At 44.8% G+C, this 25,411-nt stretch overlaps 1 protein-coding gene across 2 annotated transcripts in view; it reads right to left on the reverse strand.

Annotated features, from left to right (window-relative positions):
* The window catches only part of VPS50 (VPS50 subunit of EARP/GARPII complex), a 128,333-nt gene that overhangs the window by 79,202 nt on the left and 23,720 nt on the right, over positions 1 to 25,411 (reverse strand). For both annotated transcript variants that reach the window (XR_008310227.1, XM_053263967.1), the window contains exons 5-9: positions 21,186 to 21,239; positions 18,006 to 18,076; positions 8,734 to 8,851; positions 8,607 to 8,642; positions 6,853 to 6,935 (exon numbers count right to left, since the gene is read on the reverse strand). Coding sequence is in view for 1 of the 2 variants with exons in the window: in XM_053263967.1 (XP_053119942.1) it covers positions 6,853 to 6,935; positions 8,607 to 8,642; positions 8,734 to 8,851; positions 18,006 to 18,076; positions 21,186 to 21,239 (362 nt within the window). In the remaining variant the exon portion in view is untranslated. The remainder of the gene's footprint in view (positions 1 to 6,852; positions 6,936 to 8,606; positions 8,643 to 8,733; positions 8,852 to 18,005; positions 18,077 to 21,185; positions 21,240 to 25,411) is intronic.

The following is a 25,411-nucleotide window of genomic DNA, read 5'->3' on the forward strand; positions in this document are numbered from 1 at the left end:
ACAGTGGGGAAGAGTTTCCCCATCATGTGGGCACATGCTCAGTCAGAATATTGGCCATTAAATAACAATCCTATTGATTTCGACAGAGTTTCCTTCTGAATAAGGGTTTCTGTGTCCATAGTGTGTTAAAAAGGTCATCTTAAAATTGGACAGGGGTGTTGGGGAGTAAATGGGGCACAAAACATCCATGAATTTTGAGAAGTAGATAGGCAAAATTTAGATGGGGAAACAAAACTCACCAAGGTTAACATGCCCCCAACAACCATCCAATAGCCACTTTGGGCCTCGATCAGTCTGCCCTGCTTACGCAAAGTTTGGAGACAGCTAGGAAGCTCATCAAACAGAGAATTGAGGCTATCGAGAGACAAACAGATATAGCAAGGGTACCTGACTTTCAGAGCCAGGAATCAGTCAGATATAGCTTGGCCCCAGCATCCTACCTCACTGTCTTGAAGGTGCCCTCTCAAGAGTTTTTACCCTGGCAAGATGCAATGCCCTGCTTTCAGCCCTCTTAGAGGGCCGATATAGAGGGATTCCCTATGGGGAGAGGCTCTGTCCATGTGGTGAGGGTCAAGTGGAAACAATCACCCATGTGCTATTGGAATGTTTGTTCTATAGAGACCTGCGCCGGGATCTTATTTACTCTTTGATAGCTAAATGCCCAGGTCTTGATTCTCCTCAGATGACTGACAGGCTGTTGGAAGGAAGCAATTCCTGCGCTACCAGACAGGTAGCTAAATTTTGCAGTGCAGCCCTTCGCTTGCGGAAGAACTTAGTAATGGGAAAATAGGCGATGGATCTAAGGCCAGAGCAACTTGTAGCCATAATGTGGCTAGCTGCAGGTGGGCATGAAGGTACTGGTTTCACCTGTATATCGGCTGTAAATTTAATAACAATATTTCTCAGAGCTCCTGTATTGTTTAAACCCCCTCAGATTTAGGAGTCGAGAAGGCAACTGGCTGAGTTTTGATTTTGTGTAATAGCCTCATAAGTAGGAAATACTGCTGCCTCTTTTATTAGCAATTATTTTAGTAGTATTTTTAGTATGCTGAGGACTTTTAAAAATTTATCTGGTGTTATTGTTTGCAATAGAAGTTTGATTGTCCTCTCTTTTACATTTGTTTTAATTTCATGCTGGTCATTGACCGAAATAAAGAGATTGATTGATTGATTGAAAATACTGGGATTGATTTCTCACAGTGAGGAAAACATAGCCAGGAAGAACAAAGTGGAAAGAATTTTATTTTACAACCCCCACAGTCTCTTTCTTGCCATTCTTTCCAGACTGAGCTTCACACATGGAAGCTGGGGATAATACATTCCATTCAGAGCTGATTATTTTCAGAACAAATTGTTTCTTTGGTACCTCACATATTATAGAAAGAAAATGTAGCACAAATTCCACTTTGTTCATATCAGAGTGAACTGACAGAAATCCATGGAGCACAGCCCAAATCTGCAACAAGCAGCTAAATGAAATATAACAATCCCTGGGCATAGCGATTTGATCTTTCAAAGGCGCAATTAAATGTGGCAACACAACTAGTTTGTGGCATTCATTTTATTCAGTCAATTAATTAAGACATATTAAGAGGGGCCAGTTTATCCATGCCTCTGTTGATCTGACAGTGAATCAAAAGGGAGCAGGAACACACCAACAAGGAAAAAGCAGCAAAGGCACAAGTTCAGCATACTCACAAAAATCCAATTATGGACATCTCTAATTCAAGAGACTTATTCAAAAATCAAAATGCAATTTGAAAGACGTGTTTTATTCTCAAACTATGTATTTTAATTATATGTATATCCTTCTTTTCCCCAAAAAGAACAAACTAAAGGCCAAACGAGAAATGCATATCAAATTTGCATTATTATTTTTTTAAGAGCAGCTGAGGAGGCAAAATTCAGAAAGGGATTACAGAAAAGAGAGAGGAAGAAATTCAGAAAGGGGCTGCAGAACAGGGAGGGGAGAGAGGAAGTATTTTCCCAATAATGAAGTCCCTTCAAATTTGCATGCATATTTCTACCTCCTCAGGTAAACAGTAGCTGTGGGGGGTGGGGGGGATGGGATATTCACTGAGAACACACCACAGGGTTAAGGAAAATCACTCCTGTGCAGCAGTACTGATCCACACACAGCTGATATTTTAAAAACAAATTTATACAAAAGAAGTCATTAACACATCTAATTTCGCTGGCTTACAAATATAAAATACAGGGTCAAAGAAAGCTAAAGAAAGGGACCTAAGTTTCTTCCTTCTCTTGCCTCGATCAAGTCCAAAATGCATTGATTGAGTCCAACAGGTAAGCCACTGGGAAGCACCTAGGCCAGGCAGGCAGAGTCTCACTCTCTCCCGCACTTAAACTAAACATGTCCATAACTGGATTTTCTTTAGTATGTTGGCCTTGCAGCTTTGGTCATGCTGTTTCCCTTACCCCACCCCCATTGCATTAATCCGAAGAGCAATTTATTGTTTAAAAAAAAATCAACTCCTGCTCAATGATTGAGAAGTATAATCGCCACTATGCAAATCCTGAAATCAATCTTATCGACAATACGTAGCTTTATTAATGTGGTCTCTATATAAAATAAGGCTGTTCTTTGTCTAGCCCATTAAAGGCTACAGATAATTGCAATATATTCACAGTGTGCCAAGGCAATCAGCTAAGAACCTTGATTTGGAAATACGAAAGATTTTGAGACACACACAAAATTCCCACCCAGATTATTCTCTCACTATTGGCTCAGGGCGGTTTACATAAGAGAAATAATAAATAAATAAGATGGATCCCTGTCCCCAAAGGGCTCACAATCTAAAAGAAACATAAGACAGACACCAGCAACAGTCATTGGAAGTACTGTGCTGGGGGTAGACAGGGCCAGTTACTCTCCCCCTGCTAAATAAAGAGAATCACCATGGTAAAAGGTGCCTCTTTGCCAAGTTAGCAGGGTGTTAAAACTTTTATACCGCCCTTCCAAAAGGCTCAGGGCGGTTTTCATTAAAACACCATTAAAATCAATTAATAATTAAAACAAAAATTATAAAGCATAAAAATAATTAACAATTAAAAACACCGTAAAACAACAATTAAATAATCAGAAGAATTTAAAAACAAGTTTTTAAAAGCTGAGAAAACCTGGTTGAAGAGATGTGTTTTCAGATGTTTTTTGAAAAATGCCAGAGATGGGGGAGGATCGTATCTCAGCAGGTAGCGCATTCCACAATCTCAGGGTAGCAGCCGAGAAGGCCCGTCTCTATGTAGCCACCAAACGAGTTGGCGGCAACTGGAGACAGACCTCCTCAAGTGACCTAAATGGGCGGTGGGGCTCATAGCAGAGAAGACACTCTCTTAAATACCCAGGGCCTAAGCCGTTTATCTGCTTTTATCTGCTGCTACTTGAATTGCCATTTATTACTTCTTTTATACTAAGCTCAAAAACTATCCTGCGCTTCCCCCCCCCGCCACTCAATACAATGTTTCCATGTGTGGTGTAGTGGTTAGTGTGCTGGACTAGGACCGGGGAGACCCGAGTTCAAATCCCCATTCAGCCATGAGACTAGCTGGGTGACTCTGGGCCAGTCACTTCTCTCTCAGCCTAACCTACTTCACAGGGTTGTTGTGAAAGAGAAACTTAAGAATGTAGTACACCGCTCTGGGCTCCTTGGAGGAAGAGCGGGATATAAAATGTAAATAATAATAATAATAATGTTGCTGTCATTGGTCGTTAACTTTCCCAAGTACAATCTGCCTGCCAATGTCAGGAATCAGGGCTTTACTTCTTCCCCAAGCACACCGTCTCCCAGTGGTCTGCATACAGGCTAGTGTTGTGCTAGCATAGTGCTGTTGCACTACTCAAGAGCACAGCATAAAGATGCTTCACCAAAAAAAACCCCAAACCAGAACGTCTGTTTCAGGTTAGTTCTTGTGCTTTTATTTCTCTATGTAAACCACTTTGGGAATTTTTTTTGTTGAAAAGCAGTATATAAATAACTGGAGGGGAAGCTAATTGAGCAAAGAGACACCTTTTAAAGTGGGGATTCTCTGATATTTAGCAGGGGGAGAGCAACAGTCCCTATCCAACCCCAGCACAGCATCCCTCCAGTGGCTGTTGCTAGTATCTGCCTTATGATTCTTTTTAGCCTGTGAGCCCTGTGGGGACAGGGACCATCTTTTAATGTATTATTTATTTTTCTATGTAAACCACTTTAAGAACTTTGGTTGAAGAGCAGTATATAAATATTTGGGGCAGGGGGAGCGTGGAACATGGTAGTGACAGCAAGGAGGATGTAAGCCTTCCAATCATGCTTCTGCTTCTGTGCACGGCATGGAGGAGTGAGGAGAACGATCCAGTCAGTGCAGCGAGTAGGGAGGAGCTGGGAAGGCTGTCACTTTGGTGCGTAACAGGGCCGGGTGGAAGACGGGGATTCAGTGGCAGCAGACAGAGGCTTGTTGGCCATGGCTTGTCCTCAGCAATGACAGTTTTTCCAGGCTGATTATTGGCTTCCTGCCCCATGCTCAGGGGCCAGACAATGGAGCCCTGCAGGCCATATCCAGCCCGTGGGCAAGGAGTTTCACAGCCCTGCACTAGAAGATCCCTGCAAATCAGAATTGCGTTCTTGTGCTAAAGTATGCCTGTGCAAAAATTCCCTTTAAAAGCAAGAAGGCGCAAAGACATTGTGCCATTTTTGTGCAAGAAGAACAAGCATGCTTGCATTAGCACATCACCAGTCTGGAGCGCAAGGGCCACAGTTAGTGCAAGTAGCTAATACAACAGCTTTGCCCTAGTGCAACATCCTCATACATGTACTTCTTTATCCAGGATGTCAGCTAGCGTTCATCGAAGAGAAACTGGGATCAATGTGCAAAAAAATAAACCCTATCCCCCATCCTTTACCACTGAATTAAAACTCTGTTAAGGCTCTCTGTTTCTAAACTTGCAAGCAGAAATGACCAAGAGGCTTTCCAATTCTTCTCTATAAGCACAGGAAGTAGAAACTTTTCCCCCTTTCCTTTTTTACTGTCTCTCTTTTTTTTTTCTTTCTTCCACACTAAAGGAAACCAAAGTTCTCAGGATTCAAGGCAAGCTACTGGCTTACCCACTGAGAGTCATATTCCATTCTCCCTGCACAACCTTTGGAGTCTTACATCACCTGGTCACAAACCCTTTTCTGCACCATGTCTATTTACAGTATATCACAATCCAACATCTCCCAAAGTGCTCATGGCCAAACATTATGTTGAATGCATAGTTTGCCCCTTGTGATCTTGGGGTTTTTGTTGTCGTTTCTAAAAATCAGCTGAGGGGATCCAGACTGGGACCATGGCAGAGGCACAAAGAGGCTCTAACCCTTTCCCTCCAGCACTGTCCTAACTGGGGCCACCTGTAGCTGCTATTTCCCCTGGGAGGGAAGCTCCCACTGATGTCAAAGGGAACTTCCTTCCCAGGGAAGATGCAGCCATGGCGGGCTCCCCAGTCTGGATCCAGAGCACAACACACAGAAAGGGTTAAAGTCTCCCCTACCACTACTCGGATCGGGCCCAACACAGATGCTTTTTGACTGCTAAAACCTCTCAGAAGCATGCAATCTGTAATTCAAACTACACATTGAACTAACATGTCATTTTGCCCTCAGACTTTGAAGGGCTCCAGTTAGAACACGGAGCTTTTCACACACAGAAGAACATATCCCATGTTCTTCTGTAAGCTGGCAAATGTCCTGCACACGTCCAGTTTCATAACTCCCACAGGCTTGTGGAGCATTTGTCAAACTGAAGAAATGAGGGAGCTTCCACAAATACAGAGTTCTTTATTTAGAACCAGGAGCGGCCCATGCTAAGAAGTGGGAGGGCCGGAGAAAAAGCCCCAGGTGTGTTTCCTGCTCTCCTCAACCTGACCACTTCATTCTTGCTCTCTTCTAGCTCCTCGCTGGCTGTAACAGAGCTGTGCAGGCTGGATGTTCCCTCGGGGCTCTGAAATCCCCAACTGGGCAAACGTCCAAGGTTGGGGACTACAGGGTGCAACCAGGCGAATGACCAGCCCACACGGCTCAATTACAGTCCAGGAGAGGCTAGAAGAGAGCAAGAGCCAGGCTGCCAAGATGTGGCAAGATGGGAGAGCAACAAACGCAGCTGGGCCTCCATCTTGCTAACATAGGCTGCTCCTGTTCAGAACTCTGTGGAACTTTCAATTGCGGCCCAAGTTCTTTGCTTTCTAAGAACACACAACAGTCGTATGAACAAAGGAATGCTTTAAGCTGCTACAAACATTATACTGAGCCCCTGGTGGCGCAGTGGTAAAACTGCCGCCCTGTAACCAGAAGGTTACAAGTTCGATCCTGACCAGGGGCTCAAGGTTGACTCAGCCTTCCATCCTTCCGAGGTCGGTAAAATGAGTACCCAGAATGTTGGGGGCAATATGCTAAATCATTGTAAACCGCTTAGAGAGCTCCGGCTATAGAGCGGTATATAAATGTAAGTGCTATTGCTATTGCTATTGCTACTATGCTGTACCAGTCTTCAGCCTTTGGCACAAAACATACAGTTAGGGAAGAAAAGGAAGCACTATCCAGCACAACTACTAAGCAACTCAGAATTTCGTAGCATTTTCATTGTTAGCAGTCACTACATGCATTCAGTAAATTCTATAAAATTAATTGCATTTTACAAGCCTTTTAAAAAAGAAAAAGAAAAAAAATCATTCTTGTCTTTTCTAACCAGAAAATTAAGTTCCAACACAGCAGCTCAGAAAATTCAAAATAGCTAAGAGTGCCCTAAAGCGTCTCACGATCCTCCTTTCTCACTGCTTAATTGAAGGTCAGAATCAGCTTTGGGGAAAGCCTGCTGAGTTACCTTATGCAACTGTAGTGTTTGAAAGTGCTAGCCGCTTTCTGGCATTCCAGACACAGTTGTATAGCCCCCGGGTAATCCTCCTCCTGAGGGAAATAAAACATATACTGAGTGGGTTGTGGGGGGGGCACAGAAAACAGCACTAGTTCGGAGTTTGGTTTGTTTTATTTTAAACTGACAGCATCACAAATCACAAAAGAGGGATGATTCAGCTGTGCAAAGCTGCAGACATTTGTGTTTTCCCATTTCCCCACCATCCAACACATTGATAAAGAGTTAAAAGCACGCTGGCATGCAGGGACAATTGTGTCAGGACACCCTGAAAGACTTGTGGATGTTTAAGGATTATAAAGCCTGGAAATTTCTGTCAGGTACAGCTTTACCTTCCATCAGAGATCTATGATGAGACGGGGAGCGCCAGCTAGTGAAATTCTCTTCTCTGTGCAACTATTAGAATACAGAGACCCTTTTAAGGCTTGCACCTGGAAATTCCCTCACTTCTTGCCAGTGGGCTCCCCAGAGACATCTGGTGGACTACTGTGTGAAACAGGATGCTGGACTAGATAGGCCTTGGGCCTGATCCAGCAGGGCTGTTCTTATTCTAATGGGACAGCCAGCCTCTGGGAGGCTTGGGTGGTTAACTGAACTTCACCGATTGGTTTGAACTAATCAGATATCCGAGAGGGTGGGAAGAAAGGCTGAATAACTCTCTCTAGGCCCACTAGATGTTGTATAAGGCATTGGCTGGGTTCACACATAACATTGCAACGGAACTTGCCAAGAGCTGTCACAGCCCCAGAAGTGCACGAAAATCCTACTTTTGGTCTCAGTAACAATACACCAAGATTGCTGGGTTCTTATGGCATGACCGATCTCAGCACACCTATCCTACTTGTAGCAGGAAACCTGACATCTGTCACTCACTTCAAATCTAAGTTACAGATCTCGGGTTCCCAGCTGCAAATAAGAGAGAATATGCGGATATTGGTTATGTCATATGAACCCACCAGTCTTGGCATATCCTTACCGAGACCAGAAGTAGAGGCTCGCGCAGGGATGTGGGGGCGAGGAGCACAAACTTCCAGGATAGCAGCAATTCAGGTGCCACCATTATATCTAAACCTGCTTATGGGAAGAATGGAAAGCAACTCTGACATCACCTGTGATTCATTTCACTTCCTTCCAACCATGGCAGTAGTTGCTTCACCTTAGGATAGATACAATTGCTATCACAGGTGAAGGGGACATCAATGAGATGTAGAGCAACCAACTGTCTGGTGGCTGTGGGCCATCTCCAGCCTCAGAGGCACAATGCCTCTCAATACCAGTTGCAGGGGAGCAACAGCAGGAGGGCATGCACATACCTCTTGCCTGTGGGCTCCCCAGAGGCATCTGGTGGGCCACTGTGTGAAATAGGATGCTGGACTAGAATGGCCTTGGGCCTGATTCAGAAGGACCGTTCGTATGTCCTTAAGACCTTGCCTCCCTCTTCACAGTGAGCTACAGCCCACAGACAGGCAACAACAGCATCCTTCAGCCTCTATACAAGAGTCTCAAATTGTAAACCTCCTGCAGATGTTGGCTAGCAACTCCCATTATCCCTGGCTTCTGGCTATTGTGACTGGGGATGCAGGAAGTTGTAACCCAACAACAGCTGTAGAGATGCAATTTGAGAATCCGGCTCTGGATTGGGTTCATTAAAAAAAAAAATGCTCTTCTTTTCCCAACAATTAAATTCTAGTCTGAAATATTCTTACCTCCAACATTTCACTTAACCGCACATCAGTCTGTTGCTAAAACAGAAAAGGAGAAGAAGGTCACTTCATATAGTACTACTAAAGCTAATAAGTAATTTTGATAGGTGGACATAAATTCTTTTTGTACCAAGGTTTTTATTGTTCTCAGAGATTTTAGCAGCCCCACCAGCAACTGTCGTTTTCGTTGATTCGCCAGAAGGCCCAAGCTGGCTTGAGTAAAACCTTCCTTTGCACTATTTAGGTGTCTGCAAGAAGTCAACAACAACAAAAATATTTAAGGCTGCCGATCACAGAATGCAAAGATCCAGCTAATCTAGGTAATGCTGTAGGAGAGCCCAATGTTCTAGAATTAAAGCCTACTGTATTGATCAGCCACCCCTCCCGCTAAAGTGTTAACCGGAAGTGAACTCATCCTGACTGACAGGCTGGTGAACTCCAGGGCTCAGCCAATCAGCACCCAGGTGGGAGGGACCTATGTTGGGAGGAAGAAGGCAGTTCTTTATTAAAAGAGCATTGCATGTGGCTATGTAGACTGGCTGCAGGAGAAGGACTGCAGTGGCTTGATTCTCAACCGGTGTTTGATGAGTTCAAGGAAAAGGGAAGTTTATTCTAGGGGAAAGTTTGTTTAGTCAGACTTTGTGTTGGGATTTCTATTTCTTTGGTGTGTGCGCTTTTGCTTATTCCTGATACTGTTTTATTATAGTCTACCTGTAATGCAATTGAAATAAGAAACACTAGCCTACGCCCATCCTACCTAGGGCGTAAACATTTAAATGTGACTAAGCCAACCTATTTTTGTAACCTACTAAGGCTTTTTAACTGTATCTAAGAAAGCTAGCAGGCCTCAGATGGTGGCAGTCTGTAACAACTGAATAAAACTGGAAGGTTTTTTAGTTCTTTTCTTTTTATAAGCCTCTCTGAGTTGGTTTTTTAGTTCAGGAAAAGTGGAGGGTGAAGGGGGAGTTCTCTGGTGCAAGCACATCCTCAGACGTTCAGCTATCAGTTTTCTCACCACATGTAGGTTTGCACGTGGAAGATTGTTGTACTTATCCAATAGCAAAATAAAGAGAATTTCCCTGGGATTCCACCCCAAGCCCAGGGAGGTTCAAACTCTGTCAGTAAGAGGGGTGGTGCTGGCAGCATTTTGAACCTACCAATAATTACATAATAGTTTTAGGAGAAGCCTAGCCAGAAAGCTCAGCAGGGATGATTCAGCATTTCTTTCCCTCACTTGAGCTTGCTCTGAGACAAAGGCTTTAATTCACTACACTTACTAATATAATATCCAGAATACAAAAGTGGTTCTCACCAGCACCACCCACTCACCAGAAAACATAATCTCTCTAGAGCAGGGGTTCTCAAACTTGGGTTCCCAGGTATAGTTGAACTACAATTCCCATCAACCCACTACAAATGCCATTGTAGTTGGGAATGATGGGAGTTGTAGTCCAACAAGATTCGGGGACCCAAGTTTGAGAATCCCTGCTCTAGAGTCAGTCCCCGGTCAAACATAAGTCTACAACTTATGAGAGCCCCTGGTGGCGCAGTGGTAAAACTGCCGCCCTGTAACCAGAAGGTTACAAGTTCGATCCTGACCAGGGGCTCAAGGTTGACTCAGCCTTCCATCCTTCCGAGGTCGGTAAAATGAGTACCCAGAATGTTGGGGGCAATATGCTAAATAAACAGGTTGCTTACCTGTAACTGATGATCTGGTAGAGATCCGTCGATATCCATAAGAATGGGTTCTGCGCCTGCACAGGAGTCACGCGGTAGCCATGCCTGAGCTTGTCGAAGCGCCGAAGCCACGCCCCCACGCTGAGCGTTCTATATAAGGCGTGTCTTTGGCGCGAAGTCCCTCAGTTCTTGGACGACCGCCGTGGAGGACGACCATCCAGAAGACGAAGGTGAGTTCATCCAAGGTAAGTGCTCAATAAAGGACGTTGCAAAGGGCTGCACACCGCAATGCACATAAAGGTAGTCCTACTGCAGAGGGGAGGTCGGGAGGGTCTTATGGATATTGACGGATCTCTACCAGATCATCAGTTACAGGTAAGCAACCTGTTTATCTGGATCGAGATCCGTCGATACCCATAAGAATGGGTGTCTAGCGAGCTCCAAAAAAGGAGGAGGGGAGCAGTAGGAATTAAGGCAGCACCCTTTTCAAGATGCTTCTCCCGAATGAAGCCTCTGCAGCAGAACGTACATCTATGGCATAGTGTTTGATAAACGGGGACTCAGAGGACCATGTAGCTGCTTTGCAGATGTCCGTGAAAGAAACCCCTGCTAGGTGTGCAGCCGAGGAAGCGTGGGCTCTAATGGAGTGGGCCCGTATAGCTTCTGGAGGTGCTTTGTTTTGTAGTTTGTACGTGAACAATATCACCTGCACCAACCATCTCGACAGTCGTTGTCTGGAGACTGGGGAACCTTTGGAAGAGCCTTGGTAAGACACGAAGAGACGTTTGGAGGCTCTAAAGTCTTGTGTTCTGGACATATAGAACAGCAGAGCACGGCGTACATCCATAGTGTGCAAGGATCTCTCCAAGGAAGTGGAAGGAAGTCTGAAAAACGTAGGCAGGATTATATCCTGATTGAGGTGGAAGGAAGACACTACTTTAGGTAAAAAAGAAGGATCCAGACGCATTCGGACTTTGTCTGGATAAAAGATAGTATAAGGGGAGTCTACTCTGAGTGCTGTGAGTTCACTGACTCGTCTAGCAGTAGTAATTGCTATCAAAAAAGCAGTCTTCCAGGAGACCAGTTTCAATGAACATGTGGCCATGGGCTCGAAAGGAGGCTGAGTGAGGGATGAAAGAACCAGAGATAGGCTCCATGGTTCTACAGGAGGCTTAACTGGCGGGTACACATTCGAGAGACCTTTTAGAAAGGCCTTACTCAACGGATGGGAAAACAAAGTCTTTCCATCACTGCCCGGGTGTTGTGCGGAGAGGGCAGCCAGATGGACCTTAAGGGAGACATTTGCAAGACCTTGAGTTTTTAGTATCGTTAGGTAACGTAAGACTTCCTTGATCGAAGCCTGCTTGGGTAAAAACCCTCTAGACCTTGCATATATTTTAAAACGGTGCCATTTGCTCTGATAATTCTTACGAGTGGATGCCTTCCGTTGGTTGAGCAAAATTCGTCTTAGGAGAGTATCCGCCAGGCGGTCAGATGAAGGGTGAGTACGTCTGGGTGCAAGATCTGGCCGTCGTCTTGTGTCAGCAGATCTAGGCGCTGAGGTAAGTGGTGGTAACAGTTCTTGGACAGTCTGCGTAGCCGCGGAAACCAAGGTTGTCTTGGCCACCAAGGGGTAATCAAGATCCCGTCGGTCGGTTGAGACAGCAGACGTGCCACTACCCTGGGTATCAGTGGGAGTGGGGGAAACATGTACGGAGTCTCTTCGGACCAGTTCAGCTGAAAAGCATCCCCTAGAGAACGAGCATCGTGGCCCGCTCTCGAGCAGTAACGGGAACATTTTGTATTCGTGGAGCAAGCAAAGAGATCTATGGAGGGAAACATCCATTGGTCGAAGAGCGGGGTCAAGACTTCTGAATGTAGTTCCCATTCGTGTTGGTGATCTTTCAAAAAGACCCGACTGAGGTCGTCGGCTAATACATTCTCCAGGCCTTTGATGTGTACTGCTGCAGGGGCAATCTGGTGTTGGATGCACCAGTGCCACAGCTGGACGCTGAGGGCACACAGGCTCCGGGACACCGTTCCGCCCTGACGGTTGATGTATGCTTGTGCAGTTGTGTTGTCGAGCTGGACTTGAACAATCTGGCCTTGTATGATTGGAAGAAGAGCTCGCAGAGCCAGAAAAACTGCTAGTAGCTCTAGGAAATTTATGTGTAGTAGGGCTTGTTGAGGAGACCACCTGCCTTGGATCTTGTGCCCGTTGCAATGTGCACCCCAACCCTGTAGAGATGCATCTGTGGTCAGCCAGACAGTAGGGGAGGGATTTTGAAAGGGGACCCCACTGAGCAGATTGTTTCGGCGCGTCCACCACGTTAGAGAACGAAGGACTTGAGGAGGCATTAGTAAGCGTTTGTCTTGATTGTCCCTGCATGGGTGAAAGACAGAAAGAAACCATAGTTGAAGCTTGCGCATTTTTAGGCGAGCGAAGTGTATAATCGCATTGCACGAAGCCATCAGCCCTAAGAGGCGTTGGACGGCAAGGGCTGGTTGGGTTGGTTGTTGCTGGAAGAGACGAATCAGGTCTCCAATACAGTTGAACCTGTCCTCTGGTAAGAACGCTTTCTGCACTCTGGTGTCCAAAACTGCTCCTATGTAGGAGATAACCGGAACCGGTTGTAGATGTGACTTTTTCCAATTGATTTGAACACCTAGGTCGTGGAGAAGATCTATCACATAACGGATATGCGAAAGTAACTCTTCTTTGGTCTTTGCTGCCAGAAGCCAGTCGTCTAGGTATGGATAGATAGCAATCCCTCTGGTATGTAGGTGTGCAATCACCACAGCCATGCATTTTGTAAAGACCCTCGGTGCGGTAGACAGTCCGAAGGGCAATACATTGTATTGGTACACTTCCCGTCCGACGGTGAAACGTAAGTACTTTCGGTGGCAAGGTCGAATACTTATATGAAAATAGGCGTCCTTGAGGTCCAGCGTTGCAAGCCACTCTTCTCCCTGAAGGAGAGGTAGGATGTGCTGTAACGCCATCATGCGGAATTTTCAGACGTGAATGAATTTGTTCAGGCGACGGAGATCCATAATGGGTCGTATACCCCCATCCCGTTTGGGAATTTGGAAGTAACGGGAGTAGAACCCGTCTAGCCTGTCTGCCCATGACACCGGGGATATTGCCCCTTTGCAAAGAAGATCCTTCACCTCTTCCCTCAGGAGATCCGATGCAGGAGTGAGCTTCATCCCCATAAACCGAGGAATGGTCTTGAATTCGAGTGCATAGCCTGAGCTCACAATCTTCAGGACCCATTTGTCTGATGTTATGTGGTGCCATGCGGGGACATGGCTGGCCAGCCTGATGGTTGGCTGGGACAGAATAGTCGGTGGTGAGGACGGTACCCGCGCTGGCTGGGAAAGGGAGAGAGGAGGAGGTGTCAATGGGCAATTGCAATTTTCAAAGACGCTTTTGGTTGTCCTGCGTCTTGGAACGCTGGGGTTGAGAAGCTTTATGCCTCTGCTGGTAGGCTCGCTTTTGATATGGGGTATATGGCTTTCTGAAATCCCGGCGATCTTGGGTTCGATAGTTGGGCCTGTATTTTCCATAATTGGGTCGGTATCTTGATGACTGCCCGGAGGATGATTGGGCAGCGGTGAAGGTTTTTGCCGTGAACTTGGATTTTTTTAACTGTTCCATTGTGGCGTCTGTGGTGGTGCTGAAAAGACCGGAGCCATCGAAAGGGAGGCCTTCGATCTTTTCTTTCATGTCCATCTGGAGATTAGTGGACCGCAACCAAGCATGCCTGCGTAGAGTGATAGCTGCTGTCATGGCCCTGGACTCACTTTCCGCTAGGTGTTTAGAAATGCTTAGCTGGCGACGAGTCAAATCCCCAGTGTTTTCCAAGGTCTGGCGGAACTTAGCCCTAAACTCATGTATAGGCAAAGATTCCAGGTCTTTTTCCAAAAGTTCCCAGAGGCCATGTGTGTATTTGGCCGTGCAGGCCGCATAGTTGGCCACTTTGATCGAAAGGCACGAAGTCGAATACACCTTCCTGCCTAAAAGGTCTAGTTTTCTGCCCTCTTTATCCGGAGGAACTGTATGGCGTTTGCCTGACTTAGAAGAAGTGGCGCAATCAATAACAAGAGAATTGGGCGCCGGATGCTTCAACAAATATTCATTGTCCTTATCTTGTACCCGGTAGAGGCTCTCAAGTTTCTTGGAAGTTGGCGTGGAGGTGTGGAGTACTTCCCAAGCGCACTTAGCCGCCCTAGTGATCACTGGTAGCATAGGGAGTGCCACTGGAGCGGTAGATTGAGACTGAAGCATAAAGTTGTATACCGGATCATCTATTGTCGCCAAAGGAGAGCGAATGTCCAGCCCCAGGGAATCCGCCATCGCACGAATGTGCTTGTGGTAAGCTTTTAGCTCATCATTCGGAGATACATACGTGGGTGGAGCCACATCCACTGGAGGATCCGCAATATTACTGTCCTCATCCGAATCCGACTCAAAATCGGACGAACCATAATGTTCAGAGGGGGAGCAAGGAGACGGTTCATTTACATTAGTTTGAGCAATGGTTTGTGTCTCTTCAGTGCTGACAGATGAGTGTGGCAGGACATCTGTCTGAATGGAGGCAGATCTTGTGCTCATAGGAAAAGTCTGTGAAGCGCGGTGAAATAGTTCTGGGCACTGCGTCTGGGTAGATACAGTAGACACAGAACGCAGTGGCAATCGTTGAGACCCGGTGTCATCAAACACATATGGTTCTCCAGGTGAAGTTGTACCCATGGGATCCTGGGGGTATTCACAGGTGTGCCATGTTAGCGGGGAGCATCCTTGGCTGGCGGATTGAGGTCTGGAGGAGTGTGCTGTGGAGACTGAAGGTTGAGATGGGCCTGCATCTGTTGGCAAGAAACCCTTAAAGGTAGAGGTTGTCCGTCTACTCGACGTTGAGTCCAATAGCGAAAGCAGTGAGCGAGTCGCTGATGGTAGAATATCCTCGGCATCGACGTCTATGATCTCGAAAGCAGGAGGTGGGCAGCGTGGCGTCACCTGAGAAGTGAGGACCGGGGTGTGCAGTACAGTATCTAGAAGACCGACCGACGGTGTAGATGGCGAAGCCGAGTGTAGTGGGGTCGGAGCTGGCGATAGAGCTCGAGCAATCGGCATCGAAATCGACGTCGAGGCAAGCACCGGTTGAACAGCAGGAGTCAATATCGAGGCAACTGTCGATGCTGAAGGAGCCGTCGACATCGAAGGATTTGTCGGCATCGACTGAGCTGTCGACATCAAGGGAGCAGGTAGCGCCGACTGATCAGTCGTCATTGGCGGCACTGCAGTGGTTGATGGAATCCCCGATGTTGATGGTAAAGCTGACGACTTCGATACTCTTGGTGGAGATGGAGTACGAGGAGGCAGGTCTGGGGATCTTCAACGTTTTCTAGGTGGAGAACTATGCCGATCTGTGTTTCGACGCCCAGAAGGAGGGTCGTTACGTCCACTTGAACGAAGATCCGGTCTCGATGGGGAAGACGAAGAAGATGTACACGGCGTCGATGTTGACTTTACCGGTTTCGATGTCGATGTGGATAACTTGGATACACGCGAAGGAGCTGGAGATTCCTTCGACTTAGAATGTTTCTTCGGCATCGAAGTAGGCTTCGAAGAATCAACTTTCTTCGATGCTGAGGAAGACTTTCGGTGGCGGCTCGACGTTGATGGAGGTGCCGACTCCGCCCTCGGGGGCAATTTTGAAGACGAAGTTGATGTCGAGGGACGAGGAGTACCCGGAGTGGAGGGGCTCAGAACCTCGTCATAAATAGCAACCCGAAGGCGTAGCGCTCGGTTTTTTCTCGTTTGCTTCGAGAAAGAGAGGCAAATCTTGCAGGAGGCGACATTATGTTCCTCACCGAGGCATAATAAGCAAAGGTCGTGAAGGTCCTTGGAGGGGAGTTTCGCCCTGCAGCCTTCACACCATTTAAAAGATCTTTTCTCCTCAGTCATATTCACACTCGTAGTGGAGTCCGTTCCGAGGTCGAAGAGCCGGGATCGTCGTCAGTCAGTCCGCGTCGAGAACCGGGAAAAACCGAGAAGTCAGTCCGAGTCAAATTCCAAACAAAGGTCGCTTTCCAGTCCGTCGTCAAAACCAAAAATCAGTCAGTAAAGGATGAACTCGTTCTTAATGTAGAGAGGAACTTTTCCAACAGCTGAGGTGGCAGACCGAGGTCCAAACGCAAAGGCGGTCAGAAAAGAACTGAGGGACTTCGCGCCAAAGACACGCCTTATATAGAACGCTCAGCGTGGGGGCGTGGCTTCGGCGCTTCGACAAGCTCAGGCATGGCTACCGCGTGACTCCTGCGCAGGCGCAGAACCCATTCTTATGGGTATCGACGGATCTCGATCCAGATCATTGTAAACCGCTTAGAGAGCTCCGGCTATAGAGCGGTATATAAATGTAAGTGCTATTGCTATTGCTACAACGTCACACCAAACAATGACTACAGAAGCTTAACCGTGAATTGACAAGCCATAATTATGGCCACCCCGGAGGCTGCCACAGCATGGAAATGAGAAGGGGCATGCATGTATTTATTAGATTTATACTCAGCTTTTCAACAATCAGGTCCCCAAAGCAGCTGACAGCTTACGAAGTGAAAGGGTAGAAGACAGAAGCTGAACATAGACAAACAGGTCTAAAACAAAAGGTCACCTGCTGTATGTTTGAAAGCTCCACCCTGATTTGGGTTCAAGACTATGCTTAGCACAAATCAGGGTATGATCTGATGTCTGAACTGAGTGAGAGGCTCCCTAATTTGGAACAGGCATTCTCTCCAATATGCATACAGGACTTCCTACTCACAATCCCTCCTCTCATTTAGTAGACAGGGCATTTGCAAAAGAACCTAAATGCAGAATGGCTTTCTCTCACTGTCGTAAACTGGACAACCTCTGTAGGAAAGGATACGGAATGTGTGCTCCAGAGACAACAGACCTGTGATCACTTGCAGAATCAGCTTGACGACTTAAAATTCCCAAGAGAATTAATGCGATGCAGGGGATAGAGTGCTTGGATTAGATTAGCGACAGATTGGTTCAGATTGCTGCTCAACTAAGAAGCTCACTGGGTGACAGAGCTATAGCTTAATGGTAGAGTATCTGCTTTGCATGCAGAAAAACCCAGGTTCAATCACTGGCATCTCCAGGTAAGGCTGTGAAAATACTCCAGCCACAAACCATGGAGAGTTGTTGCCAGTTAGAGTAGATAATGAGCTAGATGTGTGAATGGTCTGACTCAGAATGTGGCAGCTTCCTATGTACCTGTGTACCTGGGGTGACTTTGGGCCAATCTCGACATATCTGTGTTTGTGTACCTGGGGTGACTTTGGGCCAGTTGTGTATGCATGTGGTATCTCTCGCTCATTCCCTCTCACATGACCTAACCACCCTCACAGGGCTGTTGTGAGGATAAAGTAGGGTAGATCACACATTAGTGATCTTGAGTGCCTTGCAGAAAGGAGAGGATACAAATGTAACCAACAATTTTTTTAAAAAAAAAATCCCATGGAGTTTCAAGTCATCAGTTTTCTTTGTGTGTTGTCTGACCTGGAAATATATGGCTAAAGAGCATTAATGCAAACAGTTAAGGACTGGTAATTTAAAGTTAACTATCAAAGCAGCTAGAAAACTTTACTTTATAAATGCTACTCTTTTTTTATTCTCTATAAAGCAAAAATGCATCATTAAACGATATACTGTACCGTCTTCCATTTGTACAAATGACAGCAGCTAACTGAAGGCCAGTCTGTAATGATGTAACTCGTTCAAGCTCCTGCAGAAATGTAATAGCATCAATTTATTTCTCCAAGGATACAAGACTACTGCGTCAAAATGAGAAGCTCTCCTACAAACTTATCAACATCAGTCCGTTCCTTTTTAAAAAAACTTAAACACCCAAATACATAAAGAGCAGTGCACTGAATTAAGACCTTGAACAGCAAAGGGTTGGTAACAGCTTAATAAAAGACCATGTGTGAATCCAACCATTTCAGCAAAATATTTCATACTACTATGCTAGAAACATGCAAAGTGCTTGGACCAAATTAAGATTCAAACAGAGATTACAGCCTCTATAAAGCAAAATTCAACAATACATAGATTTTCACTTTAAAATAAATTTGCATGCCAAAGAATACAGCTCAGGTTCCATTCTTGTCTCCCACTGAAAGTTTTTAAGTGACGGAAATGTTTGCACTATGCACGTTGGCAAAATCAGTAATACTGCAAGTGTCACTAATGAAGCATAGATTAAAAGGAGTAATTAAATATCTGGAAGGATTACCAGAAAGCTTTACTTGTGTTTCAAGGAGAAAGAGGAGGAATGGGAACAGCCCTCAAAAGGTCACCATGGCCCTTGGGGGTGATAGAAGTTGTAGCCAAACATCTGGGGACCCAATTTGAGAATTTCAGGTTTAAGTGGCCACCTTCCATTGTATTCTTTTTATGTCATTGGAACCTCATAAACATTCTAGTTAAGGATCCCTAATCCAGGGTTCCTCGAAGTTGTTTAGACACATATAACTCAAACTAGGTAAATACTTAATTGGCTGTCAGAAAGAACGTTTATCGACAAGGCAAAATTTTAAACAGCCCCTTTGGAACCACTAGACTACCATGTTGTGCCATAAATCTAGGCATAGCGCTGCTTTTCAGAGTCAAAAAGCTGCTGCTGCTAGCACTAAATACCTACTTGGTGCATTTTATAGGTGGGGAATTTGAAATAAAGACATTCTTAAGTTGACAGTGCAAAATACTGGGGGTTAAGTTTCACCTTATGGCTTCACAAACAGCAGAAATAAAAATATTCCTGGAAGAGAAAAGCCAGCCACATGCTTGTTAGTTTTATAGTAAATATGGCCTTTTTCTCACTAGATCCTGAGGCTTAGCAACCATGAGTTCCAAGCAGTGACAAAGAAAATGGCCTTACTAGCAAAATGCCCATCATAAGAACATAAGAACAGCCCTGCTGAAACAGGCCCAAGGCCCATCTATTTCCAGCATCCTGTTTCACACGGTGGCCCACCAGATGCCTCTGGGGAATCCACAGGCAAGAGGTATGTGCATGCCCTCTCTCCTGCTGTTGCTCCCCTGCAACTGGTATTGAGTGGCATCGTGCCTCTGAGGCTGGAGATGGCCCACAGCCACCAGACTAGTAGCCATTGAAAGACCTGTCCACCCCATGAATCTGCCTCGGCCCCTTTTAAAGCCATCCAAGTTGGTGGCCATCACCACATCCCATGGCAAAGAATTCTATAAATTAATTATGTGCTGTGTGAAAAAGTACTTCCTCTTGTCAGTCCTAAATTTCCTGACCTTCAGTTTCACGGAGTGACCCCTGGTTCTAGTATTGTAAGAGAGGGAGAAAAATTTCTATCTGTCCACCCTCTCCACTCCAAGCATAAGTATACTGGGCCGAGATGGAGGCTGAGAGAAGACTCTTACATTAGGACAGGGGTTCCCATTCTATGGCACTCCAGTTGTTGCTAAACTACAACTTCCAGGTACCATTTACTGTGGCTGTGGATGATGGGAGTTGTAGTTCACCAACATCTGGAATGCTGCAGGCTAGGAATCGCTGTGTAGAGCAGCCAGTTGCAAAAGAGAACAGGGTTTCTCTGCCTTTTCAAGGGTATGGAGTACTGCCAGGGGCGAAGCCACCACTGAGCAAACAGGTTCAAAGAACCCAGTCAGCCACCCCTCGGGGGCCGTGCCTTGAGCCCCAGCCCCGCCCCGTGTCTGACATCAGACGCAGGGGCTGTGGCTTTGTTTGTGAATGGGGCCATGTGGCCCTGTTTGCAAGCTAAACCAGCGCCATGTTTGCAGCATGGCCAGGAGTGACTCTCCCTGCCTTTTAGCCAGGGGGAGCCGCTCTGGCCGTGCTGTGAATGCAGTGCTGGCCAGGGATTGTGCTTGTAAACAGGGCTACGTGGCCACATTTCCAAGCAAGGCTACGTCCCTTGCATCTGATGTCATACAGTCAGACACATGGAGCGGGGCTAGGGGACCGCGGCGGTGGGCTGCACCTAGGCTGCCACTGGGCTCCCTCCACCCCTGAGTGCTATGTACAGTCCTGGTTACCGTATCTTAAGGAGGACATAGTAGAACTGGAAAAGGTGCAGAAGAGGGCAACCAAGATGATCAGGGGCCTAGAGCACCTTTCTTATGAGGCAAGGCTACAACACCTGGGGCTTTTTAGTTTAGAAAAAAGAAGACTGCGGGGAGACATGATAGATGTGTATAAAATTATGCATGGACTAGAGAGAGTGGACAGAGTTACATTTTTCTCCCTCTCTCACAACAGTAGAACCAGTGGTCATCTCGTGAAATTGATGGCCAGTAAATTTAGGACTGACAAAAGGAAGTACTTTTTCACAAAGCACATAATTAATCTATGGAATTCTCTGCTACGGGATGTGGTGATGGCCACTAGCTTGAATGGCTTTAAAAGTGGCTTAGACAAATTCATGGAGGACAGGTTTTTCAATGGCTACTAGACTGGTGGCAATAGGTCACCTCCAGCCTCAAAGGCAAGGTGCCTCTAAATACCAGTTGCATGGGAGCAATAGTAGGAGATGGACATGTTTCACCCCGTCATTAAATTTTCTCTGTAGCCAACAAAATAAAGAAAACTGGGACCAGTTAGGTAGAAATATTTTTGGTGCTTGTATATGGATGAAAGAGATTTAATTGTACTGTTCCTAGGGACCTCGATTGCTTTACACAATTTTTTTAAAATGCCATTGATTTTGAGATCATTACATTCTCCCATTCATTAAAGCGTCTCCCCATTGTATCTTATGAAATATATTAATCTAAATTATAGTAACATTAACTACAGCACTTTATAAATTGCAGAAGGCTTTATATGCTCACAATCTTACCTTGACATATGCAGGCTGTTTTTCAAGTATCAAGTCTGCAACCTTTTTAGATACCTTTTTTAGAGAGAGAAAAATCTAGAGTTAGGCACAGCAATTATGGGAAATGCACCATTTGAAAAGGACAAGTTTAGATCAAGTATTTTTAAGAGCATCAGATATTCTTCATAAACTACTTGCAACATGAGATAATTAAAAGTGGTAAATGCTTCAAAGGGGCTGACCACACTCCACTGAAAAACAAAGAATAGGAGAAAATTTTCCAGGCTCTCTCTGGAAATCAATAGCTAAATTGAAATTAACCTCCCACCCCTTTCCAAACCGAAGAATGAATGCACTTGAATAAAAATTAAAAATACGTAGGACAATGAAGCTTAATATAGCTGATTTACCTTGTCATTAGAACATAATCATAAGTGATTCATCTACAAAAGAAGGTTTAAATAAATCTACATTTTTTAATATAGCTGTAGCCTCCTAAAAACAATTTATGGATGTTAGCAATTACTATTTATATGCTAATATTAATATTGCTAATATTAATATATTTATTAGTTATTTATTTATTTATTACATTTATAAACCGCCCCATCCAGAGGCTCTGGGCAGTGTACAATAACTTTTTAAAAGACATAAAACCCACAATTAAAACAATGCTAAAACAATATAAAAACAATTCAAAAATGATTAAGACTATTTAAAACCAATTAAAATACAGTGGTCCCTCGACTTACAAACTACTCGACATAAGTATTTTTCGAGTTACAAACGGCAGTTTTAGATCCGGTTTTAGATGTGGTTTTTTCGACTTACAAATTTTTAGATGGGGTTTCCTCGACTTACAAATTTTTAGATGGGGTTTCCTCGACTTACAAATTTTACATGCGGTTTCCTTGACTTGACTGCCTGTTTACTGCCTGTTTATTCTTGAAAAGAAATGTTCCTGTGCAGTTTGCAAGCCTTACTGGGGGTCTGGGTCTTTTTTCTAGGCTCCGGAACGCATTAATCCGTTCCCAATGCATTCCTATGGGAAACCGCTTTTCGACTTACGAATTTTTCGACTTACAAATGTGTATTCGGAACGGATTAATTTTGTAAGTAGAGGGACCACTGTACTTTTAAAAACAACAACACTTTATAAGCCTTGGAAGGCCAGGCCAAATAAATAGGTTTTTAGGGCTCTCTTAAAGGCCAACAGTGAGCCTAAACTGCGGATATCTGCCGGGAGTGCATTCCATAGACCAGGAGCAGCTGCGGGAAAGGCCCGATTCCGAGTTACCACCAGATGTACCAGTCATGCAAAGAACGAGGAAAACACGGAAAAAACAACAAGAAACAAAGGCTGTGAAGCCAAAAACTGTGTGGTAAATCTAATTAAACACGTATTATATACATAGTCTAAACAGACAATAACAACGAATGTCCTTTAGTAGAACATTTTCTACAGGCAGGTCATTCACCCAATGACTTTCAATTTTTTGTAATTTACAAACATTTACAAAAGAAATTTACTTATGACAATATTAAAACCACTCTTAAAAAAGGAGGCTTTCTATATACACCATCTTTGTACATTGGAACCTTGGGGTCTAAATCAGCTGAACGGTCTTTCTTGTTATTTATAAAGGTACTTATGTGTCATCTTATTCTTTTACAGTAATTTCATTGGGAGGTTTTCCTCCTAATTATACGAATATGTATTTAAATAGAGAGCGGTTGATATGAGTATTTGAAGTTAAAGTGTTGGCCCTTCTGTCTTCTCTCTGTTTTAAATGTATAAATATACTCACGGTCTCATTCTCATGGTCTTACAATACAGATTTTGCTTACACGAATAATTGGCTCAATGGAATGGGTTAAAGGCAACACTACTCCCTTTCTGACTTAAGAATGACAATCACCTGTGGTGTGTTATCAGATAAAAACACCCTGTCAACGTTAGGGGGGTAATGTGAGTTGGTCAATCAAGAAGCAATGAATCAACTATAGCACCACTCCCTTTGTGATTAACTGTTTCTCCTTTGGAGTATGTGTATTGATGTATTGTCAGACAAAAAGACTCTGTCAATGGCCAATTAAGAGGCAATGAGTTAATGTATAACACTACTCCCTTTGTGATTAACTGCTGTTTTGTGACTAATGATCCACAACACCTGCTGTAACCATATGATATAAAAAGACTTTGTCGACACCACAGGGACTATACGAGTTGGTATTTGGTAGGATCTTTTGAATTCAAAAGCCACCTTTTAGTGCAGGGACACTACTGAAAAATACAAATGTAAGTAAATGTGCTTTGATTTCTGTTATTGCTTGGGTTGACATATACCAATGACAAATACTGTATGTTAACAAAAAAAACTTTTTAAATATTTAGCTTCTCTTCTCCTGACGAAGCCCTGCCACTGCGGGAGGAAACAGGTTTACAGCCTAGGACACCTGTCGGGAATATGAACAGGAATGCACATTGAAAGAACATGAATAGAAATGCATACTGAAGAAATAAATACAATTCAACATTTATTAATATGAAAGGATTGAAAACAAGAGCAAATATATCCAGCACTGCTTTTCATCTCTCATGGGACATTCCCTTGGATATCATCTTTGGATTATATGCTCCAATTTATTTTCTGGGCTCTGGTTTTTCTACTATTCATCCCGGAATCATGACTCCTATTGACTAGTGCTTTGGATTGATGTATGCACCCTTGCTTATATAGGGACTGTAGTGGATTCTTCCATTGTTTGACCCATTCGTTGTTATTGTCTGTTTAGACTATGTATATAATACGTGTTTAATTAGATTTACCACACGGTTTTTGGCTTCACAGCCTTTGTTTCTTACCAGATGTACCAGTGGCAACTGGAAACAGACCTCTTCAGATGACCTCAACAAGCGATGGGGATCATACCGAAGGCGCTCTCTAAGATAACCGGGACCCAAGCCATTCAGGGCTTTAAAGGTAATAACCAGCACTTTGTATTTCTCCCAGAAACATATTGGCAGCCAGTGCAGCTGTTTTAAGACAGGCATAATATGGTCTCTCTGGGTTACCCCAGAGAACAATCTGGCTGCCGCATTTTGGACTAACTGAAGTTTCCAAACTACGTACAAAGGCAGCCCCACGTAGAGCGCATTGCAATAGTCAAGCCTGGAGGTTACCAGCTGATGCACCACTGTTTTGAGATCGTTCTCTTAAAGGAATGGACGCAGCTGTCGAATCAGCCAAAGCTGATATAAAGCGCTCCTGGCCATAGCCTCCACCTGAGATACCATGGTGAGGCCTGGATCTAAGAACACTCCCAAGCTGCGTACCTGTTCCTTCTGGGAGAGTGTAACCTCATCCAATACAGGAAGATCTAATTCATCCCTTAAATTCTGATCCCCCACAATGAGCACCTCCGTCTTGCTTGGATTCAGCTTCAATTTGTTATCACTCATCCAGCCCATTACTGCCCGTAGGCAGGCATTTAGGGAGTGAATGCCATTTCCTGATGATGATGATGATAAATAGATTTGGGTGTCATCAGCATACCGATAACACCCTGCACCAAATCTCCTGATGACTTCACCCAGAGGTTTCATGTAAATATTAAAAAGCATTGGTGACAGAATGGAGCCCTGAGGGACTCCATATAATAGCTCCCATTTTAAAGAGGAACTGTCACCAAGCTCCACCATCTGGAATCTGCCTGAGAGATAGGAGCAGAACCACTGCAAAGCAGTGCCTCCTATCCCCAATTCCCCCAGGCAATCCAGAAGGATACCATGGTCGATGGTATCGAACGCCGCCAAGAGATCCAAAAGAACCATCAGAGTTACACTCCCTCTGTCGATTCCCCGGTAAAGGTCATCCATCAGGCCGACCAAGGCAGACTCAACCCCATAGCCCATTCTAAAGCTAGTTTGAAATGGGTCTAGATAATCGGTTTCCTCCAAAACCACCTGGAGCTGGTTAGCCACCACTCTCTCAATCACCTTACCCAACCGTGGGAGATTGGAGACCGGCCTATAACTGTCCATCACTGAGGGATCTAGGGAAGGCTTCTTAAGAAGTGGTCTAATAATTGCCTCCATCAAACAAGGAGGCATCCTACCCTCCCTCAGTGATGAGTTAATGATATTAACTAAGCCATCCCCAACAATCTCCCTGCTAGATACTGTAAAAGCAGCCAACTTGGGCAAGGATCCAGAGAACAAGTGGTTGGCCGCACCGCCCCAAGCA

This window comes from Hemicordylus capensis, chromosome 6, assembly GCF_027244095.1.
Source record: "Hemicordylus capensis ecotype Gifberg chromosome 6, rHemCap1.1.pri, whole genome shotgun sequence".
Taxonomy (NCBI): Eukaryota; Metazoa; Chordata; class Lepidosauria; order Squamata; family Cordylidae; genus Hemicordylus; species Hemicordylus capensis.